Below are 18,231 nucleotides of genomic sequence, written 5' to 3'. Positions count from 1 at the left end.
TACAGAGGATGTAATGGGGTGCGGGCGGGATACATAACCAGTGTCGTGCAGGAGGTGTAGTACTGTACAGAGGATGTAATGGGTGCGGGCGGGATACATAACCAGTGTCGTGCAGGAGGTGTAGTACTGTACGGAGGATGTAATGGGCGCGGGCGGGATACATAACCGGTCTCGTGCATGAGGTGTAGTACTGTACAGAGGATGTATTGGGCGGGATACATAACCAGTGTCGTGCAGGAGGTGTTGTACTGTACGGAGAATGTAATGGGGCGCGGGCGGGATACATAACCAGTGTCGTGCAGGAGGTGTAGTACTGTACAAAGGATGTAATGGGGCGCGGGCGGGATACATAACCGGTCTCGTGCAGGAGGTGTAGTACTGTATGGAGGATGTAATGGGCGCGGGCGGGATACATAACCAGTGTCGTACAGGAGGTGTAGTACTGTACGGAGAATGTAATGGGGCGCGGGCAGGATACATAACCAGTTTCGTGCAGGAGGTGTAGTACTGTACGGAGAATGTAATGGGGCGCGGGCAGGATACATAACCAGTGTCGTGCAGGAGGTGTAGTACTGTACAGAGGATGTAATGGGCGCGGGCGGGATACATAACCAGTGTCGTGCAGGAGGTGTAGTACTGTACGGAGAATGTAATGGGGCGCGGGCAGGATACATAACCAGTGTCGTGCAGGAGGTGTAGTACTGTACAGAGGATGTAATGGGGTGCGGGCGGGATACATAACCAGTGTCGTGCAGGAGGTGTAGTACTGTACAGAGGATGTAATGGGGTGCGGGCGGGATACATAACCAGTGTCGTGCAGGAGGTGTAGTACTGTACAGAGGATGTAATGGGCGGATACATAACCAGTGTCGTGCAGGAGGTGTAGTACTGTACGGAGAATGTAATGGGGCGCGGGCGGGATACATAACCAGTGTCGTGCAGGAGGTGTAGTACTGTACGGAGGATGTAATGGGGCGGGATACATAACCAGTGTCGTGCAGGAGGTGTAGTACTATACGGAGGATGTAATGGGGTGTGGGCGGGATACATAACCAGTGTCGTGCAGGAGGTGTAGTACTGTACAGAGGATGTAATGGGGTGCGGGCGGGATACATAACCAGTGTCGTGCAGGAGGTGTAGTACTGTACAGAGGATGTAATGGGCGGATACATAACCAGTGTCGTGCAGGAGGTGTAGTACTGTACGGAGAATGTAATGGGGCGCGGGCGGGATACATAACCAGTGTCGTGCAGGAGGTGTAGTACTGTACGGAGGATGTAATGGGGCGGGATACATAACCAGTGTCGTGCAGGAGGTGTAGTACTATACGGAGGATGTAATGGGGTGTGGGCGGGATACATAACCAGTGTCGTGCAGGAGGTGTAGTACTGTACGGAGGATGTAATGGGCCGCGGGCGGGATACATAACCAGATGTAGTACTGTACAGAGGTGGTAATGGGGTGCGGGCGGGATACATAACCAGTGTCGTGCAGGAGGTGTAGTACTATATGGAGGATGTAATGGGGCGCGGGCGGGATACATAACCAGTGTCGTGCAGGAGGTGTAGTACTGTACAGAGGATGTAATGGGGCGCGGGCGGGATACATAACCGGTCTCGTGCAGGAGGTGTAGTACTGTACAGAGGATGTAATGGGCGGGATACATAACCAGTGTCGTGCAGGAGGTGTAGTACTGTACGGAGAATGTAATGGGCGGGATACATAACCAGTGTCGTGCAGGAGGTGTAGTACTGTACGGAGAATGTAATGGTGCGCGGGCGGGATACATAACCAGTGTCGTGCAGGAGGTGTAGTACTGTACGGAGGATGTAATGGGCGGGATACATAACCAGTGTCGTGCAGGAGGTGTAGTACTGTACGGGGAATGTAATGGTGCGCGGGCGGGATACATAACCAGTGTCGTGCAGGAGGTGTAGTACTGTACAGAGGATGTAATGGGCGGGATACATAACCAGTGTCGTGCAGGAGGTGTAGTGCTGTACGGAGAATGTAATGGGGCGGGATACATAACCAGTGTCGTGCAGGAGGTGTAGTACTGTACAGAGGATGTAATGGGCGGGATACATAACCAGTGTCGTGCAGGAGGTGTAGTACTGTACAGAGGATGTAATGGGGCGGGATACATAACCAGTGTCGTGCAGGAGGTGTAGTACTGTACAGAGGATGTAATGGGCGGGATACATAACCAGTGTCGTGCAGGAGGTGTAGTACTGTACGGAGAATGTAATGGGGCGCGGGCGGGATACATAACCAGTGTCGTGCAGGAGGTGTAGTACTGTACGGAGGATGTAATGGGGCGCGGGCGGGATACATAACCGGTCTCGTGCAGGAGGTGTAGTACTGTACAGAGGATGTAATGGGGTGCGGGCGGGATACATAACCAGTGTCGTGCAGGAGGTGTAGTACTGTACAGAGGATGTAATGGGTGCGGGCTGGATACATAACCAGTGTCGCGCAGGAGGTGTAGTACTGTACGGAGGATGTAATGGGGCGCGGGCGGGATACATAACCGGTCTCGTGCAGGAGGTGTAGTACTGTACAGAGGATGTAATGGGGTGCGGGCGGGATACATAACCAGTGTCGTGCAGGAGGTGTAGTACTGTACAGAGGATGTAATGGGGCGCGGGCGGGATACATAACCAGTGTCGTGCAGGAGGTGTAGTACTGTACAGAGGATGTAATGGGGCCCGGGCGGGATACATAACCAGTGTCGTGCAGGAGGTGTAGTACTGCACAGAGGATGTAATGGGGCCCGGGCGGGATACATAACCAGTGTCGTGCAGGAGGTGTAGTACTGTACAGAGGATGTAATGGGGCGGGATACATAACCAGTGTCGTGCAGGAGGTGTAGTACTGTACAGAGGATGTAATGGGGCGCGGGCGGGATACATAACCGGTCTCGTGCAGGAGGTGTAGTACTGTACGGAGGATGTAATTGGGTGCGGGTGGGATACATAACCAGTGTCGTGCAGGAGGTGTAGTACTGTACAGAGGATGTAATGGGGCGCGGGCGGGATACATAACCAGTGTCGTGCAGGAGGTGTAGTACTGTACGGAGGATGTATTGGGTGCGGGCGGGATACATAACCAGTGTCGTGCAGGAGGTGTAGTACTGTACGGAGGATGTAATGGGGCGCGGGCGGGATACATAACCAGTGTCGTGCAGGAGGTGTAGTACTGTACGGAGGATGTAATGGGGCGCGGGCAGGATACATAACCAGTGTCGTGCAGGAGGTGTAGTACTGTACAGAGAATGTAATGGGGTGGGATACATAACCAGTGTCGTGCAGGAGGTGTAGTACTGTTTGGAGGATGTAATGGGGCGCGGGCGGGATACATAACCAGTGTCGTGCAGGAGGTGTAGTACTGTACAGAGGATGTAATGGGGCGCGGGCGGGATACATAACCGGTCTCGTGCAGGAGGTGTAGTACTGTACAGAGGATGTAATGGGCGGGATACATAACCAGTGTCGTGCAGGAGGTGTAGTACTGTACGGAGAATGTAATGGTGCGCGGGCGGGATACATAACCAGTGTCGTGCAGGAGGTGTAGTACTGTACAGAGGATGTAATGGGCGGGATACATAACCAGTGTCGTGCAGGAGGTGTAGTACTGTACGGAGAATGTAATGGGGCGGGATACATAACCAGTGTCGTGCAGGAGGTGTAGTACTGTACAGAGGATGTAATGGGCGGGATACATAACCAGTGTCGTGCAGGAGGTGTAGTACTGTACAGAGGATGTAATGGGGCGGGATACATAACCAGTGTCGTGCAGTGGGTGTAGTACTGTACAGAGGATGTAATGGGCGGGATACATAACCAGTGTCGTGCAGGAGGTGTAGTACTGTACAGAGGATGTAATGGGCGGGATACATAACCAGTGTCGTGCAGGAGGTGTAGTACTGTACGGAGAATGTAATGGGGCGCGGGCGTGTTACATAACCAGTGTCGTGCAGGAGGTGTAGTACTGTACGGAGGATGTAATGGGGCGCGGGCGGGATACATAACCGGTCTCGTGCAGTAGGTGTAGTACTGTATGGAGGATGTAATGGGCGCGGGCGGGATACATAACCAGTGTCGTGCAGGAGGTGTAGTACTGTACGGAGAATGTAATGGGGCGCGGGCGGGATACATAACCAGTGTCGTGCAGGAGGTGTAGTACTGTACAGAGGATGTAATGGGGTGCGGGCGGGATACATAACCAGTGTCGTGCAGGAGGTGTAGTACTGTACGGAGGATGTAATGGGGCGGGATACATAACCAGTGTCGTGCAGGAGGTGTAGTACTGTACAGAGAATGTAATGGGGCGCGGGCGGGATACATAACCAGTGTCGTGCAGGAGGTGTAGTACTGTACAGAGGATGTAATGGGCGGGATACATAACCAGTGTCGTGCAGGAGGTGTAGTACTGTACAGAGGATGTAATGGGGTGCGGGCGGGATACATAACCAGTGCCGTGCAGGAGGTGTAGTACTGTACAGAGGATGTAATGGGTGCGGGCGGGATACATAACCAGTGTCGTGCAGGAGGTGTAGTACTGTACGGAGCATGTAATGGGGCGCGGGCGGGATACATAACCAGTGTCGTGCAGGAGATGTAATACTGTACGGAGGATGTAATGGGGCGGGATACATAACCAGTGTCGTGCAGGAGGTGTAGTACTGTACAGAGGATGTAATGGGCGGGATACATAACCAGTGTCGTGCAGGAGATGTAATACTGTACGGAGGATGTAATGGGGCGGGATACATAACCGGTCTCGTGCAGGAGGTGTAGTACTGTACAGAGGATGTAATGGGGCGGGATACATAACCGGTGTCGTGCAGGAGGTGTAGTACTGTACGGAGGATGTAATGGGGCGGGATAAATAACCAGTGTCGTGCAGGAGGTGTAGTACTGTACAGAGGATGTAATGGGGCGGGATACATAACCAGTGTCGTGCAGGAGGTGTAGTACTGTACAGAGGATGTAATGGGGTGCGGGCGGGATACATAACCAGTGTCGTGCAGGAGGTGTAGTACTCTACGGAGGATGTAATGGGGCGCGGGTGGGATACATAACCAGTGTCGTGCATGAGGTGTAGTACTGTACGGAGGATGTAATGGGGCGCGGGCGGGATACATAACCAGTGTCGTGCAGGAGCTGTAGTACTGTACGGAGGATGTATTGGGTGCGGGCGGGATACATAACCAGTGTCGTGCAGGAGGTGTAGTACTGTACGGAGGATGTAATGGGGCGCGGGTGGGATACATAACCAGTGTCGTGCAGGAGGTGTAGTACTGTACGGAGGATGTAATGGGGCGCGGGCAGGATACATAACCAGTGTCGTGCAGGAGGTGTAGTACTGTACAGAGGATGTAATGGGGTGGGATACATAACCAGTGTCGTGCAGGAGGTGTAGTACTGTACAGAGGATGTAATGGGGTGGGATACATAACCAGTGTCGTGCAGGAGGTGTAGTACTGTACAGAGGATGTAATGGGGTGGGATACATAACCAGTGTCGTGCAGGAGGTGTAGTACTGTACAGAGGTGGTAATGGGGTGCGGGCGGGATACATAACCAGTGTCGTGCAGGAGGTGTAGTACTGTATGGAGAATGTAATGGGGCGCGGGCGGGATACATAACCAGTGTCGTGCAGGAGGTGTAGTACTGTACAGAGGATGTAATGGGGCGGGATACATAACCAGTGTCGTGCAGGAGGTGTAGTACTGTACGGAGAATGTAATGGGGCGCGGGCGGGATACATAACCAGTGTCGTGCAGGAGGTGTAGTACTGTACAGAGGATGTAATGGGGCGCGGGCGGGATACATAACCAGTGTCGTGCAGGAGGTGTAGTACTGTACGGAGGATGTAATGGGCGCGGGCGGGATACATAACCAGTGTTGTGCAGGAGGTGTAGTACTGTACAGAGGATGTAATGGGGTGCGGGCGGGATACATAACCAGTGTCGTGCAGGAGGTGTAGTACTGTACAGAGGATGTAATGGGGTGCAGGCGGGATACATAACCAGTGTCGTGCAGGAGGTGTAGTACTGTACAGAGGATGTAATGGGGTGTGGGCGTGATACATAACCAGTGTCGTGCAGGAGGTGTAGTACTGTACAGAGGATGTAATGGGGTGCGGGCGGGATACATAACCAGTGTCGTGCAGGAGGTGTAGTACTGTATGGAGAATGTAATGGGGCGCGGGCGGGATACATAACCAGTGTCGTGCAGGAGGTGTAGTACTGTACAGAGGATGTAATGGGGCGCGGGCGGGATACATAACAAGTGTCGTGCAGGAGGTGTAGTACTGTACAGAGGATGTAATGGTGCGTGGGCGGGATACATAACCAGTGTCGTGCAGGAGGTGTAGTACTGTACAGAGGATGTAATGGTGCGCGGGCGGGATACATAACCAGTGTCGTGCAGGAGGTGTAGTACTGTACGGAGGATGTAATGGGGCGGGATACATAACCAGTGTCGTGCAGGAGGTGTAGTACTGTACGGAGGATGTAATGGGCCGCAGGCGGGATACATAACCAGTGTCGTGCAGGAGGTGTAGTACTGTATGGAGAATGTAATGGGGCGCGGGCGGGATACGTAACCAGTGTCGTGCAGGAGGTGTAGTACTGTACGGAGGATGTAATGGGGTGCGGGCGGGATACATAACCAGTGTCGTGCAGGAGGTGTAGTACTGTACAGAGGATGTAATGGGGCGGGATACGTAACCAGTGTCGTGCAGGAGGTGTAGTACTGTACGGAGGATGTAATGGGGCGGGATACATAACCAGTGTCGGGCAGGAGGTGTAGTACTGTACAGAGGATGTAATGGGGCGCGGGCGGGATACATAACCAGTGTCGTGCAGGAGGTGTAGTACTGTACAGAGGATGTATTGGGCGCGGGCGGGATACATAACCGGTCTCGTGCAGGAGGTGTAGTACTGTACGGAGGATGTAATGGGGTGCGGGTGGGATACATAACCAGTGTCGTGCAGGAGGTGTAGTACTGTACAGAGGATGTAATGGGGTGCGGGCGGGATACATAACCAGTGTCGTGCAGGAGGTGTAGTACTGTACAGAGGATGTAATGGGGTGCGGGCGGGATACATAACCAGTGTCATGCAGGAGGTGTAGTACTGTACAGAGGATGTAATGGGGTGCGGGCGGGATACATAACCAGTGTCGTGCAGGAGGTGTAGTACTGTACAGAGGATGTAATGGGGCGGGATACATAACCAGTGTCGTGCAGGAGGTGTAGTACTGTACGGAGGATGTAATGGGGCGGGATACATTACCAGTGTCGTGCAGGAGGTGTAGTGCTGTACGGAGAATGTAATGGGGCGCGGGCGGGATACATAACCAGTGTCGTGCAGGAGGTGTAGTACTGTACAGAGGATTTAATGGGGCGCGGGCGGGATACATAACCAGTGTCGTGCAGGAGGTGTAGTACTGTACGGAGAATGTAATGGGGCGCGGGCGGGATACATAACCAGTGTCGTGCAGGAGGTGTAGTACTGTACAGAGGATGTAATGGGGCGGGATACATAACCAGTGTCGTGCAGGAGGTGTAGTACTGTATGGAGAATGTAATGGGGTGCGGGCGGGATACATAACCAGTGTCGTGCAGGAGGTGTAGTACTGTACAGAGGATGTAATGGGGCGGGATACATAACCATTGTCGTGCAGGAAGTGTAGTACTGTACAGAGGATGTAATGGGGCGCGGGCGGGATACATAACCAGTGTCGTGCAGGAGGTGTAGTACTGTACAGAGGATGTAATGGGGCGGGATACATAACCATTGTCGTGCAGGAGGTGTAGTACTGTACAGAGGATGTAATAGGCGGGATACATAACCAGTGTCGTGCAGGAGGTGTAGTACTGTACAGAGGATGTAATGGGGCGGGATACATAACCAGTGTCGTGCAGGAGGTGTAGTACTGTACAGAGGATGTAATGGGGTGCGGGCGGGATACATAACCAGTGTCGTGCAGGAGGTGTAGTACTGTACGGAGGATGTAATGGGGCGCGGGCGGGATACATAACCAGTGTCGTGCAGGAGGTGTAGTACTGTACAGAGGATGTAATGGGGCGCGGGCGGGATACATAACCAGTGTCGTGCAGGAGGTGTAGTACTGTACAGAGGATGTAATGGGGCGCAGGCGGGATACATAACCGGTCTCGTGCAGGAGGTGTAGTACTGTACAGAGGATGTAATGGGCGGGATACATAACCAGTGTCGTGCAGGAGGTGTAGTACTGTACAGAGGATGTAATGGGCGCGGGCGGGATACATAACCAGTGTCGTGCAGGAGGTGTAGTACTGTACAGAGGATGTAATGGGGCGCGGGCGGGATACATAACCAGTGTCGTGCAGGAGGTGTAGTACTGTACAGAGGATGTAATGGGGAGCGGGCGGGATACATAACCAGTGTCGTGCAGGAGGTGTAGTACTGTACAGAGGATGTAATGGGCGCGGGCGGGATACATAACCAGTGTCGTGCAGGAGGTGTAGTACTGTACGGAGAATGTAATGGGGTGCGGGCGGGATACAAAACCAGTGTCGTGCCGGAGGTGTAGTACTGTACGGAGGATGTAATGGGTCGCGGGCGGGATACATAACCAGTGTCGTGCAGGAGGTGTAGTACTGTACGGAGGATGTAATGGGGAGCGGGCGGGATACATAACCAGTGTCGTGCAGGAGGTGTAGTACTGTACAGAGGATGTAATGGGCGCGGGCGGGATACATAACCAGTGTCGTGCAGGAGGTGTAGTACTGTACGGAGGATGTAATGGGGCGCGGGCGGGATACAAAACCAGTGTCGTGCCGGAGGTGTAGTACTGTACGGAGGATGTAATGGGTCGCGGGCGGGATACATAACCAGTGTCGTGCAGGAGGTGTAGTACTGTACGGAGGATGTAATGGGGCGCGGGCGGGATACATAACCAGTGTCGTGCAGGAGGTGTAGTACTGTACGGAGAATGTAATGGGGTGCGGGCGGGATACATAACCAGTGTCGTGCAGGAGGTGTAGTACTGTACAGAGGATGTAATGGGGCGCGGGCGGGATACATAACCAGTGTCGTGCAGGAGGTGTAGTACTGTATGGAGAATGTAATGGGGCGCGGGCGGGATACATAACCAGTGTCGTGCAGGAGGTGTAGTACTGTACAGAGGATGTATTGGGGCGTAGTACTGTATGGAGAATGTAATGGGGCGCGGGCGGGATACATAACCAGTGTCGTGCAGGAGGTGTAGTACTGTACGGAGGATGTAATGGGGCGGGATACATAACCAGTGTCGTGCAGGAGGTGTAGTACTGTACGGAGGATGTAATGGGGCGCGGGCGGGATACATAACCAGTGTCGTGCAGGAGGTATAGTACTGTACAGAGGATGTAATGGGGTGCGGGCGGGATACATAACCAGTGTCGTGCAGGAGGTGTAGTACTGTACAGAGGATGTAATGGGCGGGATACATAACCAGTGTCGTGCAGTGGGTGTAGTACTGTACGGAGGATGTAATGGGCGGGATACATAACCAGTGTCGTGCAGGAGGTGTAGTACTGTACAGAGGATGTAATGGGCGGGATACATAACCAGTGTCGTGCAGTGGGTGTAGTACTGTACGGAGGATGTAATGGGGTGCGGGCGGGATACATAACCAGTGTCGTGCAGGAGGTGTAGTACTGTACAGAGGATGTAATGGGGCGCGGGCGGGATACATAACCAGTGTTGTGCAGGAGGTGCAGTACTGTACGGAGGATGTAATGGGGTGCGGGCGGGATACATAACAAGTGTCGTGCAGGAGGTGCAGTACTGTACAGAGGATGTAATGGGGCGGGATACATAACCAGTGTCGTGCAGGAGGTGCAGTACTGTACAGAGGATGTAATGGGGCGCGGGCGGGATACATAACCAGTGTCGTGCAGGAGGTGTAGTACTGTACAGAGGATGTAATGGGGCGCGGGCGGGATACATAACCAGTGTCGTGGAGGTGGTGTAGTACTGTACGGAGGATGTAATGGGCGGGATACATAATTAGTGTCGTGCAGGAGGTGTAGTACTGTACAGAGGATGTAATGGGGCGCGGGCGGGATACATAACCAGTGTCGTGCAGGAGGTGTAGTACTGTACGGAGGATGTAATGGGGCGCGGGCGGGATACAAAACCAGTGTCGTGCAGGAGGTGTAGTACTGTACGGAGGATGTAATGGGGCGCGGGCGGGATACATAACCAGTGTCGTGCAGGAGGTGTAGTACTGTACGGAGGATGTAATGGGCGGGATACATAATTAGTGTCGTGCAGGAGGTGTAGTACTGTACAGAGGATGTAATGGGGCGGGATACATAACCGGTGTCGTGCAGGAGGTGTAGTACTGTACGGAGGATGTAATGGGGCGGGATACATAACCAGTGTCGTGCAGGAGGTGTAGTACTGTACGGAGGATGTAATGGGGCGGGATACATAACCAGTGTCGTGCAGGAGGTGTAGTACTGTACAGAGGATGTAATGGGGTGCGGGCGGGATACATAACCAGTGTCGTGCAGGAGGTGTAGTACTGTACGGAGGATGTAATGGGGTGCGGGCGGGATACATAACCAGTGTCGTGCAGGGGGTGTAGTACTCTACGGAGGATGTAATGGGGCGCGGGTGGGATACATAACCAGTGTCGTGCATGAGGTGTAGTACTGTACAGAGGATGTAATGGGGCGCGGGCGGGATACATAACCAGTGTCGTGCAGGAGGTGTAGTACTGTACAGAGGATGTAATGGGGTGCGGGCGGGATACATAACCAGTGTCGTGCAGGAGGTGTAGTACTCTACGGAGGATGTAATGGGGCGCGGGTGGGATACATAACCAGTGTCGTGCATGAGGTGTAGTACTGTACAGAGGATGTAATGGGGCGCGGGCGGGATACATAACCAGTGTCGTGCAGGAGGTGTAGTACTGTACAGAGGATGTAATGGGGTGCGGGCGGGATACATAACCAGTGTCGTGCAGGAGGTGTAGTACTGTACAGAGGATGTAATGGGGTGCGGGCGGGATACATAACCAGTGTCGTGCAGGAGGTGTAGTACTGTACAGAGGATGTAATGGGGTGCGGGCGGGATACATAACCAGTGTCGTGCAGGAGGTGTAGTACTGTACGGAGAATGTAATGGGGCGCGGGGCGGGATACATAACCAGTGTCGTGCAGGAGGTGTAGTACTGTACAGAGGATGTAATGGGCGGGATACATAACCAGTGTCGTGCAGGAGGTGTAGTACTGTACGGAGAATGTAATGGGGTGCGGGCGGGATACATAACCAGTGTCGTGCAGGGGGTGTAGTACTGTACGGAGGATGTAATGGGGTGCGGGCGGGATACATAACCAGTGTCGTGCAGGAGGTGTAGTACTGTACGGAGAATGTAATGGGGTGCGGGCGGGATACATAACCAGTGTCGTGCAGGGGGTGTAGTACTGTACGGAGGATGTAATGGGCGCGGGCGGGATAAATAACCAGTGTCGTGCAGGGGTATATGTACATAGGTGATAGAGCTCCCCCAGTATATGTGCTGCCACTCACCGTGTCTGTTCATGATAAGTTTTGCAGCCATATTGAGGATGACTGTTGGAGGCGCTGTGCCGTCGCGAGGTGTGGGTAGACAATGTGCCGTCACGCAGTGTGGGTAGACGGTGTGTTGCCGCGAGGTGTGGGTAGGTGATGTGCCGTCACGCGGTGTGGGGAGGTGCTGTGCTGCCGCGAGGTTTGGGTGCGCGATGTGCCGTCACGCGGTGTGGGGAGGTGCTGTGCTGCCGCGAGGTTTGGGTGCGCAGTGTGCCGTCACGCGGTGTGGGGAGGTGCTGTGCTGCCGCGAGGTGTGGGTGAGCGATGTACCGTCGCTCTTTGTGGGTAGGCGCTGTGCTGCTGCAAAGGTGTGGGTAGGCGATGTGCCGTCACGCTTTGCGGGGAGGTGCTGTGCATTCAGCTTACAGCACCCACCAGGGGGGTGTCCACGTTCTTATCTTTCAGCAGCCACGCCCCCAGTCCCTCCGACGTTGGGCGATATGAGTGTATAAATATTCTTAATGATAAATGCCGCCTTGCATACAGTACATACGTGTAATCTGTCATGTATTCGTCTTAGGTTCTCAGACACTTCACCACTGGCAGCAGCTGGCACAGCCTAACCTGGGCACCATTTTGGATCCCCGCCCTGGCGTAATGACCAAAGGCTTCAAGCCTCTGCCTGAGGATGCGGAGTACCACTTGTGTGATCTGGAGGAGGATGAAAAGGAAGATGAAGAGGAGGAGGATGAGGGGGGCATAACCTTTGAAGTACAGGAGAGAGCTGAAGATGAAGTGCCAAAGGCCGCCTTAAGTATATTCCTGCCACCAGCTACGGTGTCGCCAGCCGCATCCTCTGGTTAGTAAGGGAAAGTCTCTATTGTGTATATATCTGTGCTATATACTGTACGGGGGAACTGATGTCCTATGATTTGTATTACAGCCATGAACCCAGGAAAGTGTCTGTGCAACACAAGCTCTACCTTCACCTTCACCACCTGCCGGATCCTGCACCCCTCCGCCATCACTCAGGTTACCCCCAGGTGAGACACCGATCGCTGCAGGGAACACTTTCCATACCCAGCAGTGATGATCAGCCAATCATTGCACAGACACCTAGACTGTAAGGTCCAGGAACAGACTGAATGTAATTTTCTTCTTCGGGTTCCGTTATGCTCCACAGCGTTCCATTAAAAATAGGATTTTAATAACCTACCGGTAAATCCTTTTCTCGTAGTCCGTAGAGGATGCTGGGGTCCATTTTAGTACCATGGGGTATAGATGGTTCCGCAGGAGCCTTCGGCACTTTAAGACTTTTTAACAGTGTGAACTGGCTCCTCCCTCTATGCCCCTCCTCCAGACCTCAGTATAGGAACTGTGCCCGAGGAGACGTACATTTTCGAGAGAGGAATTACTAATAAACTTGTGGCGAGATTCACACCAGCTCACACCATATGCAAGAAAACATGTCGGCTAACATGGCCTTTAACATAACTCATGCCAACCAGCATGTATGACGCAACAGCAACAGCTGTCAATATCTAAACACAAGTGCGTAAAAATTTTTTAAACGTAATCAGTAGGAAAATGGAGCACTGGGCAGGCGCCCAGCATCCTCTACGGACTATGAGAAAAGGATTTACCAGTAGGTTATTAAAATCCTATTTTCTCTTACGTCCTAGAGGATGCTGGGGTCCATTTTAGTACCATGGGGATGTACCAAAGCTCCCAGTACGGGCGGGAAAGTGCTAATGTTCCTGCAGAACTGACTGACCAAATTTTAGGTCGTCAGCAGCCAAGGTGTCAAACTTATAAAACTTAGCAACCGTGTTTGCACCTGACCAAGTAGCAGCTCAGCAGATTTGCAATGCCGAGACACCCCGGGCAGCCGCCCAGGACGAACCCACTTTCCTTGTAGAGTGGGCTTTCACCGAAGTCGGTAACGGCAATCCTGAAGTGGAATGAGCATGCTGAATGGTACCCCTGATCCAGCGCGCAATAGTTTGCTTAGAAGCAGGACCTCCAATCTTGTTGGGGTCATAGAGGATAAAGATTCTGTTTTCCTTATCCTAGCTGTTCTTGCGACATAAGTCCTCAACGCTCTGACGACATCCAAGGACTTTGGGACGGCTGAGGTGTCAGAAGCCACTGGCACCACCACTGGTTGGTTGATATGAAAAGACACAACCTTCGGAAGAAAGTGCTGACGTGTTCTCAGTTCAGCCCTATCTTCATGAAATATTAAGTAAGGACTCTTGTGTGACAGAGCTCCTAACTCAGACACTCGTCTGCCTGAGGCCAAGGCCAACAGCATAACCACTTTCCAAGTGAGAAACTTCAACTCTATCTCTTGTAGAGGCTCAAACCAGTCCGATTTAAGGAACTGCAACACCACATTAAGATCCCATGGCGCCGCAGGAGGCACAAAGGGAGGTTGGATGCGCAGAACCCCTTTCACGAAGGTATGAACCTCAGGAAGAGAAGCCAATTGTTTCTTAAGGAAAACTGACAAGGCCGAGATCTGAACCTTGATAGATCCTAATCTCAATCCAGCATCCACACCCGCCTGTAGAAATAGGAGAAGTCGTCCTAATTGAAACTCCACCGCAGGAGACTTCTTGGATTCACACCAAGATACATATTTTTTCCAAATACGAAGGTAATGTTTGGACGTTACCCCTTCCCTGGCCAGAATAAGTGTGGGAATGACTTCATTGGGAATACCCTTACGGGCTAGGATCTGGCGCTCAACAGCCATGCCGTCAAACGCAGCCGCGGTAAATCCTGATAAACTAACGGCCCCTGCTGAAACAGGTCCTCGCGAAGAGGAAGAGGACGAGGATCTTCCAGTAAAAACTCTTGAAGATCTGGATACCAAGCCCTCCTTGGCCAATCTGGAGCAATGAGTATTGCTCGAACTCTCGTTCTTCTGATGATCTTGAGAACTTTTGGAATAAGTGGAAGTGGAGGAAACAGATACACCGACTGAAACACCCACTGGGTCACCAGTGCATCTATCGCTATTGCTTGTGGGTCTCTGGACCTGGAACAATATTTCTGAAGCTTCTTGTTGAGGAGTGATGCCATCATATCCACTTGAGGAACGCCCCAATGACTTGTCACCTCCGCAAAGACTTCTGGGTGGAGGCCCATTCTCCTGGATGGAGATCGTGTCTACTGAGGAAGTCTGCTTCCCAGTTGTCCACTCCTGGAATGAAAATTGCCGACAGAGCTTTTGCATGTCTTTCTGCCCAGAGGAGTATCTTTGTCACCTCTGCCATTGCCGCTCTGCTTTTTGTTCCGCCTTGACGGTTTATGTAAGCTACTGCCGTTACATTGTCTGACTGGATCTGTATGGGACGACCTTGAAGAAGGTGTGCCACCTGATGAAGACTGTTGTACACAGCTCTTAATTCCAGAATGTTTATGTGAAGTCGAGTTTCTTGACTTGACCACCTTCCTTGGAAGCTTTCGTCTTGCTCCCCATCCTCGGAGACTTGCATCCTTGGTCACCAGAATCCAGGTCTGAATCCCGAACCTGCGTCCCTCCAGGAGGTGAGACATTTGTAGCCACCACAGGAGCGAAATTCTCGCTTTTGCTGACAAGATTAACTTTTGATGCATGTGGAGATGCGACCCGGACCACTTGTCCAGTAGGTCCCACTGGAAGACTGTTCCGGTATGAATGGTCGACTATGTTATGGTCGACAGTCATTTGGTCGACATTGGCATGGTCAACATTGACAAATTGTCGACACATGAAAGGTCGACGCATGAAAAGGTCGACGAGAGTTGTTTTACTTTGGTGTCGTTTTCTGCGTAAAGTGACGGGGAACCCCAATTAGTGCACCGCGTCCCCTTGCATGGCTCGCTTTGCTTGCCATGCTTCTGGCAAGATTACCGTTCTCAATCGTAGTCCACGTGGATCGTAAAGTATGGAAAAGATCCCCAAAAGATAAAAATTGTGAAAAACTCATGTTGACCTTTTCATGTGTTGACCTTTCATGTGTCGACCATGTCAGTGTCGACCAATAGTGGTCGACTTAATGACTGTCGACCACAACATGGTCGACCATCCAAACGGATACCCTGGAAGACCCTGGCACGGAATCGGCCATATTGTAGCGTCTCGTAAGCCACTACCATCTTCCCTAACAGGTGAATACACTGATGAATTGATGCTGTTCTTGGTCTCAAAAGTTGTTTGACCATGCTCTGGATCTCCTGAGCCTTTTCCACCGGTAGAAATACTTTCTGTACCTCGGTGTCCAGTATCATTCCCAAAAATGATAACCTCATCGTCAGTCCCAACTGAGATTTTGGAAAGTTGATGATCCAACCGTGCTGTTGAAGTACCGTCAGGGATAACGCTATGTTCTGGATTAGCTTGTCCCTGGATCTCGCTTTTATGAGGAGATCGTCCAAGTATGGAATTATGTTGACTCCTTGTTTGCGAAGGAGAACCATCATCTCCGCCATCACCTTGGTGAATATTCTCGGAGCCGTGGAGAGCCCGAATGGTAATGTCTGGAATTGGTAGTGGCAGTCCTGAACTTCAAACCTCAGGTATGCTTGATCTGGCGGGTAAATGGGAACATGCAAGTAAGCATCCTTGATGTCCACTGACACCAGAAATGTATTTTCTTCCAAGCTGGAAATCACCGCTCTCAAGGATTCCATCTTGAATTTGAATCTTTTTAACGAAAGATTCAGAGATTTTAGGTTTAAAATCGGTCTGACCGAGCCATCCGGGTTCGGTACCACAAACAGGCTTAAATAAAAGCCTTGGTTGCTTTGTTCGGCAGGAACTAAGGCAATTACTTTGTCTTGACATAATTTGTGTATTGCGTTCAAGGCATTTGTGCCGTCTTGAGCAGAAACTGGCAAGGCTGATTTGAAAAAACGGCATGGGGGAAGATCTTGAATTTCCAACTTGTAACCTTGGGATATTATCTGTAAAATCCAAGGATCCAGGTCTGAGCGAAGCCAGACCTGGCTGAAAAATAGTAGACGTGCCCCCACCCGATCGCACTCCCGCAGAGGAGCCCCAGCGTCATGCTGTGGTTTTTGCAGAAGTAGTTGCTGACTTCTGCTCCTGGGAGCCTGAGGGTGTTGTAGGTTTTCTACCTTTTCCTCTCCCTTTTCCTGTGAAAAAAGGGGTACTCTTAGCCTTTTTGTACATGTTGGGCCGAAAGTATGAGAATGATATACTTTTTTAGCCGGTGTAGTTGCCGACGGCAGAAATGCTGACTTGCCAGATGTAGTAGTTGATATCATGGCATCTAATTTCTCTCCAAAGAGGGCCTCACCATTGTATAGGAGCGCCTCAATATTTCTTTTAGATTCTGCGTCAGCATTCCATTGGTGTATCCAGAGCGCCATGTGGGCTAAAACCGCCATAGCAGATGCATGTGAGCTCAGTAAGCCTACGTCCTTCATAGCCTCAACCAAGTAACCTGCAGAATCTTTGATATGGCCTAGAATTTGCAGCATGTCATCTTTATCGATCGTGTCAATATTAACAATCAAGTTATCTGCCCACTTTTCGACTGCGTTACCTACCCACGCAGAAGCAATTGTGGCCCTGAGCAACGTACCCGTAGCAACATAGATGGACTTTAAAGTCGTCTCTAATTTGCGGTGAGCAGGTTCTTTTAATGAAGCTGACCCTGGGGCAGGTAAAATGATTTTCTTTGACAACCTAGAAACTGAGGTGTCTGTCATTGGGGGTGACTCCCACTTACGCCTAGCCTCTTCTGGGAAAGGGTACGCTACCCGCAACCTTTCAAGGATAGCAAATTTATTTTCCGGGTTAGCCCAGGATTCCTCAAAGAATGTATTTAAGTACTTAGATGGAGGAAAAGTCACCACCTGTTTTTTATTTAATTTACAATAATCTTTTTCCTCAGGTGGAAGTGTTGTCAGGAAATTCCAACACCTCTTTTATAGCGACTATAATACATTGAATGCTTTTAGCCAGTCTGGGATCTACCCCCCTCAAATCCCCAGTGTCGACGCCGGTGTTGGAATCTGTGTCAGTGTCCCTTTGCATAATTTGGGCCAGGGACCTTTTCTGGGAACTGGAGGGGTCCCGAGTGGATGATGTGGAACAATCAGCAAATAGAGCATCCTCCACAAACTGTCTCCAATACTTTGTCTGTTCTTCCGACTCAGAGAATTTCTTTGCTAGTTTAGCCATATTACTCTGCAGCGTTCTCACCCACACAGGCTCAGAACAATCTTGTGCCTCCAAAATCGGTTCCTCTGGGGAAGAGCTTTCTCTAGACATGTTACACACGTGTACAGTCACACCACTCACACACAGGGAAGCTATTGGGGACAGACCTACACTAATGTCTGTCAGAGGGACCCAGAGGGAATTGCCAGTCCACACCACGCGCCGTATATGTATTACATACAATGAATATATATATATATATATACAAACACAGTACTTTATATCCAATATGAAGCCCGCAGACTTCAGTAATCTATGTGCTCCCCTCTCCTTCTATAACACCCTGGTACTTGTATCAGCGATGTGTGAGGAGAAGCAGGCTGCAGGATCAGCGCTCCGGCGTCTCTGTGAGGAGAAAATGGCGCCAAATGAGTGTTACAAGCAATTCTGAGCTGAAGCAACGCGCCCCCCCGTAATGGCGTGGTTCAGCCACATTA

The 18,231-nt window shown here is 51.6% G+C and overlaps 2 protein-coding genes across 3 annotated transcripts in view; one reads left to right on the top strand and one right to left on the bottom strand.

The window, feature by feature from the left end:
• LOC134944063 (caspase-8-like) overlaps nt 1–18,231 on the bottom strand; it is a 314,204-nt gene that overhangs the window by 26,801 nt on the left and 269,172 nt on the right. The window lies entirely within an intron of this gene.
• TRAK2 (trafficking kinesin protein 2) overlaps nt 1–18,231 on the top strand; it is a 252,517-nt gene that overhangs the window by 208,127 nt on the left and 26,159 nt on the right. For both annotated transcript variants that reach the window (XM_063932597.1, XM_063932596.1), the window contains exons 14-15: nt 12,137–12,415; nt 12,500–12,599. In XM_063932597.1, the coding sequence (XP_063788667.1) occupies nt 12,137–12,415; nt 12,500–12,599 (379 nt within the window). The remainder of the gene's footprint in view (nt 1–12,136; nt 12,416–12,499; nt 12,600–18,231) is intronic.

Source organism: Pseudophryne corroboree, chromosome 7, assembly GCF_028390025.1.
Source record: "Pseudophryne corroboree isolate aPseCor3 chromosome 7, aPseCor3.hap2, whole genome shotgun sequence".
In the NCBI taxonomy this organism is placed as follows: Eukaryota; Metazoa; Chordata; class Amphibia; order Anura; family Myobatrachidae; genus Pseudophryne; species Pseudophryne corroboree.
Note: the sequence above shows the minus strand (reverse complement) of the source record. Positions and strands in the feature narration are given on the sequence as shown.